At 58.4% G+C, this 10,502-nt stretch overlaps 1 protein-coding gene across 1 annotated transcript; it reads left to right on the forward strand.

Moving 5' to 3' along the window:
- Nucleotides 1–286: 286 nt before the first annotated feature.
- SNAI1 (snail family transcriptional repressor 1) lies at nucleotides 287–6,265 on the forward strand. The gene is made up of 3 exons (XM_028524180.2): nucleotides 287–467; nucleotides 1,168–1,695; nucleotides 5,270–6,265. The coding sequence occupies exons 1-3, from the start codon at nucleotides 386–388 to the stop codon at nucleotides 5,452–5,454; spliced, it is 795 nt and encodes a 264-aa protein (XP_028379981.1). The 5' UTR covers nucleotides 287–385; the 3' UTR covers nucleotides 5,455–6,265.
- Nucleotides 6,266–10,502: the final 4,237 nt, after the last annotated feature.

The following is a 10,502-nucleotide window of genomic DNA, read 5'->3' on the forward strand; positions in this document are numbered from 1 at the left end:
CTGGCCGGTGCGTGGGGTCCCTAAGGGGGTCCCGCCTGGCCTGGGGTTCCCGACGCCCGGCGCCCAGCCCCGCCCCTCCCCTCCCCAGCAGCTCACTGCCGAGCGGTCAGCACAGCGCCCACAGCCGGACGTTGGAGCGGCCCCCGCCCGGCTCCCAGCGCCACGCGGCGCCAGCCCCGCCAGCCCCTCGCGCACCTGCTTGGGGCGTGCCCTCGGGGAAGGCGCTCCTTGATTGGCTCAGAGGTGACAAAGGCCACGCCCTCTATGGCTGGCTACTTAAGGAGTTGGCGGCCCGACTCAGCTCAAATCGCTGCGGATCGGCCTCGCCGGAGAGGCTGCTTGCGACGCCAGCGCGGCTCGGCGACCCCGGCTTGCTTCGGCCACCATGCCGCGCTCTTTCCTCGTCAGGAAGCCTGCCTGCTCCCGCCGGAGGCCCAACTACAGCGAGCTGCACGACTCTTCTCCAGGTGAGTGGACGTGGCCCCCGGGGTGGGGGTTTGGGGGAGGCAGGCGAAGGGATCCTTTAGGGAAGCGGACATGGGGAGACGGACAAGGGGCCAAAAGCGAGTCAAAGGCCTCGGAACGGGGAAATGGGAGGAGGGGTAGGGGAGCCCGCGGCAGGTGGATCGGGCGGTTGGGGGAGGGCTTTTCGAGGGCGACGGTCTTGGTTTGAGGGCAGTTCTCAGCCGCCCAGAGGCGGGAGAACCCCGCGAGTGAGAAATGAGAGCGGGGCGCTTCTTTGGGAGAGACACCGGTTAGGCGCTGGGAGGAGTCCGGAGTCCCGAGGATTCGAGGGGGGGGGGGAGAAGAGATGTATATGGGGGCGGGGGGGGGGCATGGGACTCGGGTGGTGCCTCAGACCTGGGGTGATTGGGGGCCCGGGTCTTGTCTTAGGCTGGGGACTTGGGGAATTCCGAGGAGTGAGCCCCTTGAGTTGGTGCTGGAAAGAGGGGATCCTCTCTGTGAGTTCTGGAGGCTGAGGTGGAAGATCCAGGACCTGGGTGAGGAGGTGGCTCCGCAAGGGCAGGAACCTATCCGTCCGAGGCTTTGATTTATCTAATAAGAGTCGAGTGTCTGCCGCATTCAGCCCCTGGCCCCCACCAGGCTAGGGTTTGTTGAGGGGCTGATCTAACACCTGACCTTGCCTTTCTCTCTGCCTCTCCTCAGAGTTTACCTTCCAGCAGCCCTACGACCAGGCCCACCTGCTGGCGGCCATCCCGCCTCCTGAGGTCCTCAACCCCACGGCCTCGCTGCCCACGCTCATCTGGGACTCTCTCCTGGCACCCCAGGCCCAGCCAATTGGCTGGGCCTCCCTTCTGCCCCAGGAGATCCCCAAGGCTGTGGAGCTGACCTCCCTGTCAGACGAGGACAGTGGAAAAGGCTCCCAGCCCCCCAGCCCACCCTCACCAGCACCTTCCTCTTTCTCTTCCACCTCAGCCTCTTCCCTGGAGGCCGAAGGTTATGCTGCCTTCCCAGGCTTGGGCCCATTGCCCAAGCAGCTGTCCGGGCTCTCAGGGGCCAAGGACCCCCAGTCCCGCAAGGCCTTCAACTGCAAGTACTGCAACAAGGAGTACATCAGCCTGGGAGCGCTTAAGATGCACATCCGGAGCCACACGCTGCCCTGCGTCTGCGCCACCTGCGGGAAGGCCTTCTCCAGGCCCTGGCTGCTCCAAGGCCACGTCCGGACCCACACCGGTGAGTGTCCCCGCAGACTGGCTGCCCCCTCACGGTCCCCACTGCCTTCTTCACCAGCTCTTGTGAGCCTGGGTTTACGGTCACTTCCAGATGGTAGAAACCGAGTCCTCTAGCTCGGGAGTTCAGGGGCCTGGCCCTCTGAAATGTAAGCGCCTCTGCAGTCTCAGTTGCCTGGCCAAATGGGCTGGCGCTGGATATGGGGAAGGTGCAACCAACACCTCGCTGTTGGAGCCAGGTGTGAAGGGGCCCTCCCTGCCCCACACGCCCCCAGCCTACCCCCACCTCGGCCAGGCAGGATGTTGTTAGAGGCCCCCCACCTGGCTCTGAATGCTGCTTTGAGGACTTCCTCAAACCTTGGGCTGGTGCTTCACTCTGAGCCTCAGTTTCCTCATCTGTAAATTGAGCACGAGATACCTCCCGCCGGGGGTTTTCTGTGTGGGTTAGATGAAAGAAAGAATACGGAAAGCTCTGGATTGGGCTTGGCACCTGATCAGCCTGCACAAAAAACGGTCGTTGGTGTTGGTTCTGCTTCCCTGCTGTGTGGCCTTTAACAGGTGATTTAACTTCTCTGAACCTGGGGTTCCGATTGGTCATATAAGGTAGAGCATGGTGGTGCTGTATAGGGCGGCTACCCTAAGTTATCATCGTGATGGTTCTCAGGTCTGCTCTCCCCGCCCCCACCCTGAAGTAGATAAACTCAAATCCTGTCCTGCAGCCCTGGGAACACCTTAGCTGGCAGAAAACAGATTATGTCTTGGTGTTTTAGAAACAGAGTACTAGGCCCTGACTGGGTGGCTCAGTTTGTTGGAGCATCATCCTAAAGCATCAGGGTTGATGTTTGGGGCTGCTTTTTATTTTTTATTTTAAAATCTTGTCTATTTTTTTAGAGAAAGAGAGGAATCTTTATCTGTTGCTCCGCTTACCTGTGCATTCATTGGTTGACTCTTGCATGTGCTCTGACCTGGGATCGAACCCACCACCTTGGGTGTGTCAGGGCAATTCTCCAACCAACTGAACTACCCAGCCAGAGCTTCAGGCTGCTTTTTAGAGAGTGACTGTTGAGGGAGAAGGTTCAAGGGTCATATTATCAGCTTTGGGGTCAAGCTGTCCAGCTGGAGACTGAGTTCTGGCATTTCCTGGCCCAGGGGCTGACCTCTGAGCCACGAGGGTTGGGGGTGGTTTGTGAGTAATGCAGTCTGCAGGCATTATTGGTGTCGCTAATACTCCCACAAAGTGGCCCGGCATCCTCCCCATCTTGCAGACTATTGCTACCCGTTTCTCTCACTTGGTGCACAAATGGCACTGATTTCAACACTTAAAAATCCAACTGTCTGGCCTCTGCTGTCCTGGGTTCCTGCCCAGCTGATGGGGTTCCACTGGGGCCGGGGTTGAAACCCTGGGGTGCCCTCCTTCCCTCTCCTCTCATGGGACGTTATTTTAATGTAAAGGCATGGCTCCGACACAAAAAGCTTGTTGAAATGCACCATCGCCATCCTCAGTGACACCCATTGTGTGCCTTAATGGTGGCCCCAGTGGGTGGGGGCTGGCGGGGTGGAGCAGGTGCATATAGGGCAGCGGTGCCCAGCACCTGTTCCGGGCCGCAGCTGCTGGCCCACAGCGTGTCAGGCCCCTTTAATCCCGGGAGTATCGCATGTACAGTGCCCCCCTCGGCGGCCTTTGTCCCTGCCGGCCTGGTGCCGATTTCACACTCGCCAGGAGCACCATAAAGGCGTCTGGGGGTGGGGGTTCAGTGAGGGGCGGGGGTCTGTGCCTGCTGCTGGCCCACGAACCTCCACCCCATCACACCCGACAAGGCCTCCTGTCCCGCCGTTCAGGCTCCTATCTAACACGGAGCATGCAGGTGGCGTTCAGTGAGCGCTGCTGCGTGGGCTCCCCTTCACCCGTGTTAACGCAGGGACTCCACCAGCCTCCAGCCTTCAGTGCAAGGTGCCATAGTCCCCACCTTACAGATGAGGAAACTGAGGCACAGAGAAGGTCCTTTCCTAAGTCTCAGCCTATAATGCTGCAGCCCAGGGCTCCTTCCCCTCGCCAAGGCGATCAGAGGACGCTGGCTGTCTGTGCCCCCGGGAGTACAGGCCTCCACCCCGTTCCCCAGGCCCTGCTCACAGTGAGCTCTCTTCACGAGGCAGCGCGTGAATGAGGAAGAGCTTCACTTGGGCCTCGCAGAATGCAGTCATCAAACGCTGCAGGCCTGGTATGCAGAGGGTGATCAATAATGAGAGACCCAACGACATTCCTTTCCCACTCCTCCAGCGAGGGAGCCCCCTGACTGCCTTAGGAGACGGAGCCTGTGAACGGGTGGTTCCGCACAGCCTCAGGCAGCCAACTGGGAGCGTCTCCTTCCCAGTGCCAGCGCCTCAGGCACCGAGCAGGCTCCTGCGATTCATTCATTCCTGGCTGCCTGGAATTCCAGCGGAGGGATTTCACCGGAGGGCCAGGGTCCAGGGGCCTAGCAGTGGGAGGGTAGGAGAATGGTGTTTGGGGGAAAGAATATTCCATGTTATGAAAGGGTGCCAAGCACATGTGGGAGCTTGATAAGTATTTGTGAAATGAGTTACTATTCTGATTTTTTGGGGCAGAAATTGCTGTACCCCTAAGGAAAACAAAACAAAATATGTCATCAACGTTTTAGGCCTGCAAACTCTGTCCTCTTGGTTGGGGCAGGAATTATGAAAAGTTGGTGAACAGTGCAATAATCTGATGGTGATCGATGGGTTAGGTTTCTCTGAGGCCTTGAGAAAAAACTTATTCATTGTATAAGCACTTATTGAGCACTTACTGTGTACCCAGCCCTGGGTATCAGACTTCCGGAAAACAGTCTTGGCCCAGAACAAACAAACAAACGGAAAAAGTCTTGGCCAGGCAGGTGGTGTGAGGGTCACAGGTGGGGAGGGGTTTGAACAAGTCCTGACGGAAAAAGTTCCCGAGACCTCTGGACTGGAGGCTCGGAATGGGTTCACGGGAGGCCGTTGCCCTTGCGGGACTCGGGCTGATGGGGGAGCAGACAGGAGACTTGAAGTCACCCTGAGTGTGGTCAGCTTCCATTTGGCTCAGAGCAGTGGCCCAGCTTCCCGGGGAGGGGGGTAGCCTGGAGAAGGCCTGTAAGTCTCCTCGCAGGCCTCGTTCCCAGATGAAACCAGTTCAGGAGCGATGATAAGGAGCCGCCACCACGGCCTCCTGAACTGAGAGGCGGCCGGGGCGGCGGCAGAAATCGAGGCCCCTGCAGGCAGGCCGTTTGGCTCCCCCTGGGCAGCCCTGCACTCGCTGCTCAGTGTCTCGGTGCCTGGGTCCCGCCGCCTCTAAACCGAGGCCAGGCGGGGGTTGAGGGAGAAGCGTGAAGTGCTTCGATTGGCCCGAGCTCCCAGCTGAAAACCAGGCCTTTGGACACTGGGCACGGCCTGGCTTTTCTGGGTCACGGGGCTCCTGGGTCACGGGGGTGAGGAGGGCGCTGCAGCCTGGGGGTGGAGGAGCAGGGATTTCAGTAAACGTCAGCTGTCGTCCCCAGCAACTCCGCAGTCTCCTGACAGCCTCCTGCTTCCCTCCCTCTCCCCAGGGGAGAAGCCCTTCTCCTGCTCCCACTGCAGCCGCGCCTTCGCCGACCGCTCCAACCTGCGGGCCCACCTGCAGACCCACTCGGACGTCAAGAAGTACCAGTGCAAGACCTGTTCCCGCACCTTCTCCCGCATGTCCCTGCTCCACAAGCACCAAGAGTCTGGCTGCTCGGGGGGCCCCCGCTGACCCCCCGGGGCTCCCTCTGCCTCTCCAGACCCTCCCCATGCAGCAGCCTCCCCCCAGCTCTGGAAGGAGGGACCCCCGCATCCTCCTCACCGCCGTGGAATTCCCTTCCGAGCCCCTCCGTGGGCCCCACGGACGCTGAGGACCCCCTTCCGGTTGTGTTCGCTCTGGGGCCTCAGCTGATCCTGCGCACGGCTGTTGGGAGGGCGGCCCCTGTGGCAGCCACTGCCGCCCGCATTCTGGAGCGGGCCTTTCTGTGTGGGCCTGTGTATCCAAACTGTTTGGATACGGCCGCTCTGAGCTGCAGGACAAAAGCCAACAGACTGAGGGGAGGCCCCCGCCCCGCTCAGGGGACCTCCCTCCTCCCCACCCCAGAAAGCCTCAGGCCACCTCTCCAGGAGGTGCAAGTAACTGCAATAACCCGCCCCCGGGGGCACCCACGGGCCTGCGGGGGTGGCCACCGGCTGAGGACCGTCTAGACCCCAGGGTGCTCCGGGGCCTGGGCAGCTATTTCGGCCTCCAGTTTGTCGCGGTGGCACCTGTTTCACGGGCAGTTTAACAGCGTCTCAAAAGGGAATGTGAGTAATTGCCATCACTTGTCGGGGGCCCAAGTCCAGGGTGCCCCAGCCCCACCAATGTGTCTCCCAGAACTATTTTCAGGGCCCCGACAGGTGGGCCCAGGGGGAAGATGTTTACATTTTTTAAAGGTACACTGGTATTTATATTGCAAGCAACATTTTGTACTACGGAAACGTTTTGTATAGTTATATGTACAGTTTATTGATATTCAATAAAGCGGTTAATTTATATATAAGAAAGGCTTGGTTTCCTAGGGGAATGGGTATTTCAAAGGGCCTTTGGAGGGAGGCGGGAGGGGGCAGGGCTTCTTGGAACTTGCATGTTCCTGACACAGCTTTAAATCACGTCCTCGCAAACGTCATGTGACTTTGGAGGCCTGGGTTTGCCAGTCGGGGACCTTGTTTGTGCAAGTGGATGTTCCTCTGAGCCCCACGTCCTGTGTGATGTGGAGGCTGGGAAACACCTGTAGCCGGCTGGACAGTGAGGGTGTGGGTGCGGGTTCCTGCACTCTGTGCGTGTGGCCTTGCTGTCATTGTCCCCTTTTGAGGGTGACCAGGCCCACGGGCCAAGAAGCTGGCTGCCTGGGTCTCATCAGCTGGCCAGGCTGGGGGCTCTGCCCGGCACTGCGGGACTTGGGGAGAGGGATCGGCCGCTTCTCCCAGCCAGCGCAGGAGAATGCTGTGAGCAAGGAGGGGGCAGAGGATGTCCTTCCTGTTTCCAAGGGCTCTGGGTCCTGCTCCAGCCTCCCTGTTGGACCCACACCTCCGTGGAGCTGCTGGGTACCAAATGGCCTTTGATGCAAGGAAATTGTCTGGCTGGAGCCAGGAGGGTGAGAAGCCAGGCCAAAGGGTAGGGGTCATGCAGCTTCCTGCTCCAGGACAGGACGGGGAAGACAGTCAGCTTGCGTCCTGGGCTGGGATAATTCACTCCTGGCTGGCGGGGCTGGCGTGGTGACCTCACCTCGGGGGCCCTCCTGGGGCCAGGAGAAAATGAGTGTCCTCTTTGAGCACAAAAGGTGCTGAAGGTGCCAGTTTCCTGCGGGGAGCTGAGCAGGCGTGCAGGCGTCCCGGAGCCGGAGTCGGGCTGGGGGTGGGGGGAGCTTCATGTTCCAAAGGAGAGATGATTCTTTCTTCTAAACAGGAAATGGTGACCCGCAGGCCGGGAGCAGCCCTTAATGACTTGCAGCTTTCCTCCCAAAAGAAAAAAAAAAAAAAAGTTCTCTAACAATCGCCAAATTGTAGCCGGCCTCCCTGAAGGGAAGTTAGAGAGTTGGGGGAAAGTTAGAGAGTTGGGGGGGATGCGGGGGCTCGGCACCGATTTGCTGAAGGCCTACTGTGTCCCAGGCCCCCAGGCTGCCCTTCACAGCCACCCCACAGTAGGTGCTGACGTTGATGGTGAATGAATAAATGACTTTATTCAGAGGGACGGGCCTGGTGGAACTGCCCCCCCACCCCACCAGCATTTAAAACTGGGTCTATTCTGTGAGCCAGGTAGGCCTGGCTCACGCCCCTGACTCTCAGGGTGCCCAGAGCAAGGCTCTCCTGGACCCCCAGTTACTGCCTCGATAAAATGGGGTGACGACAGTGCCTTCCTCTGGCTTTGATGAGCTCGGTGCATGCCAGGTTCTGTTCTAGGCCCCGGGGTTACAGCCACGGACAGATGGACCATCCCCGCTCTCACGGAACTGACTGACGTTCTAGCTGGGAGACAGAAAACAAGCTGAACGATTAAATAAACAAGCCGCCTTCCTACGTGGTGACGGTGCCAAGATGGAATTAAAGCAAGCACGTGCTGGAGGGCCGTGGGTGGGGCTCCCTCCGATAAGGCAGGCTCGGGGCTGGAGAGCCAGAGCCCTGGGAAGAAGGGCTGACATTCCAGTGCAAGCCTGAAGGAGGAGAAAGTTCCAGTCGGGCAGGGTGCTGCAAGTGCAGAGGCTGAGGCTGGGAAGAGCTGCCTCCCCACCCCCCCCGCCCCCCGAGAAAGACCAGAGGCCTGCGGGCTGGGGAGGCCGGGTGGGGTGAGTGAGTCCACCCGATCCTGCAGAGCCTGTGTGGTCAGTCGGATCCGAGTGCAGCCCAGAGGGCAGCCGCTGGGGCTTTGAAGTACGGAGAGCAGAGTGGAGACCTGCTTCCCTCCTGTACAGACTCCCTGGCCCCCGGTGGAGGATGGAGTGAGAGGGTAGGGGGAGGAGAGAAGCGGGCTAGCAGCCCACTGGCCTGGCGCTGGCATGGTGGATCCTTGGGGAAGACTGGATGTAAGAAGCATGGTGGCAGGTAGGCCAGCAGTACTGTGCTGGGCACACCTGAGTGCTGGCAGGTGAGTTATTAGATCATTAGAAGGGGGCGCTGGGCCCCCTGGGTCAGGAGATGGGGTTACAAAGAGCGAGGACCCAACAGCCCAACTCAACATGGGACGACCACACTGCTAAGTGAAAAAGCGAACTAAAGTATCACGCAGAACATGCTGCTTTTGTGGGAAGAAGAGGGGTGGAGACGCACATGATATTTATTCTCATTTATATTTGCCTATGGGAACTCGAGAACGATTTACAATAATCTAATGAAAGCATTCTGGGGGGCAGGGGTTGCAGGAGACGGAATGGGGTGGGCGGCGACGAGAGAGAGGAAGCAGGGAGACCGTGTCTTAGATCTGTTTAAGCACTTTTGATTTCGAAACAATTTCAACGGCGCAGAGCAGTTAAAAGAAGTTAAAAGAAAAAAACACGATAGCCCTGGCTGGCGTAGCTCAGTGGATTGAGCGCGGGCTGGGAACCAAAGTGTCCCAGGTTCGATTCCCAGCCAGGGTACATGCCAGGGTTGCAGGCCATACCCCCAGCAACCACACATTGATGTTTCTCTCTCTATCTCTATCTCCCTCCTTTCCCTCTCTAAAAATAAATAAATAAAATCTTTAAAAAAAAAAAAGAAAAGCATGATAATCTGGAATCCTTCATTCAGATTCTCCAGTAGGTTAACACTGTCTCAGGCACATACCCAGGTTTTCTTTTCCTCGGACCCATCAGAGAGCGTGCATGTGTCAAGGTCAAGGACTTTCTCTCATAGGACCGCAGCGCAGTGATCAAAATCAGGAAGCTTCGCGTTGGTGCAACTTGGGGGTCTAACCCACAGTCACAGTCAACTCTTCCCCACTGTCCCAGCGATGCCCACCCCCTGCCCAAAGCCTGCTGGAGGGTGCAGGTGGGTAGAGATCGAGGGTCACAGGTTGCATTTTCTCGTCCTGGCACTTCATTCTGGGACAACTCCTTTCTTGGAACTTGGCGACTTGGACATTTTTGAGACATTCGGGCCAGCCATTTTGTAGAATGCTCCCCAAATCGGACTTTCCGGATGCTTCCTCAAGATTAAATTCGGGTCGTGCCCTTTGGCAGGATCCCGGAAATGGTGCGCGTCCCAGCGCAAGGTCAGTTTGAACCGTAACTGCTGACATCGACTTGGGTCCCTGGGTGAAGGTGGGGTCTGCCAGGTCTCGCCTGGAGACAGTTCCCCTTTTCCCCCCTTTTGTGCTTAATCCGTATCGTGTGGGGAGACATTCCGAGACCATGTGGATAGCCCGTTGCTCCTCGAACTTCCGCCCACGTCGGTTTAGTCCTCACTGGTGATTTTTGCCTGTATCAGTTATTGCTATGGTGGCTGCCAAAAGGGGGTTTTCGAATTCCATCGTTCCTTCTGTTTTTACTGGTTGGCTTTCCACTGTAGGGAAGGGCTGTCCCCCAGGGGGCAGCTCAGAGCCAGGGGGGCGGGGGTTGGGGGAGTTGGGAGGAGAGATGGGACAGGGAGCCCCAGGGCCTGGTGAGGCCATGAGACCCTCCCCTGGGCTTTTCTTTCAAACGAGTCCAGGAAACAAATTGGCTGTAAAGCTGATCTCCGTGCAATGTCCAGGCAGGCAGGTCTGGGGCCGGGGCCACCTCTGGGCACATCTGGGCCCCATTAGTGACCCGGGCAGCCACTCACGGGCGTCCCTCGAGCCAGGATGGACGGCACTCCGGTAGGCAGGGATCGGGATCCTCCTTGATCCTTTTAGCTTCCAAACTGTCCACTTCACACAGGTTTTGGGAATTTATTTAATTTTCACTTAAAAGGGTGAAGAGATTAGATGGGAGGGTCCAGTGAGTGTGATCCACACACCCTATCATGACGACGTCTTCACTGTCCCTGTAGGAGGCTGGAGTGCCCTTGTAGATTACGTGTATATTAACACGCACACGTGGTTCTAATCTCGCTTGAGGGAAGAGCCAGTGTCGTCCTCACCTTGGCCCACAGGCGCCTACAGAACTGGCCCCATGGCCGCCGCCTCTTTCCCTCCCCCACTGCCCACTCCCTGCAGCCTTTGGGGCCCTTCTGCCACCTCAGGGCCTTTGCACTTACAGTTCTGCCAGGAAGACGGGCCCCCCACAGAGCCACTTGGTCAGCTGCCCCCCCAAACCTTTGCATTCCAGGTCCCTCCCCTGTTGT

Source organism: Phyllostomus discolor, chromosome 9, assembly GCF_004126475.2.
Source record: "Phyllostomus discolor isolate MPI-MPIP mPhyDis1 chromosome 9, mPhyDis1.pri.v3, whole genome shotgun sequence".
In the NCBI taxonomy this organism is placed as follows: Eukaryota; Metazoa; Chordata; class Mammalia; order Chiroptera; family Phyllostomidae; genus Phyllostomus; species Phyllostomus discolor.

Coding starts and splice junctions, on each gene's coding strand:
- SNAI1 (XM_028524180.2), top strand. CDS start 386: ATGCCGCGCTCTTTCCTCGTCAGGAAGCCTGCCTGCTCCCGCCGGAGG. Junction 468..1,167: donor GCTGCACGACTCTTCTCCAG/GTGAGTGGACGT, acceptor GCCTCTCCTCAG/AGTTTACCTTCCAGCAGCCC. Junction 1,696..5,269: donor CCACGTCCGGACCCACACCG/GTGAGTGTCCCC, acceptor CCCTCTCCCCAG/GGGAGAAGCCCTTCTCCTGC.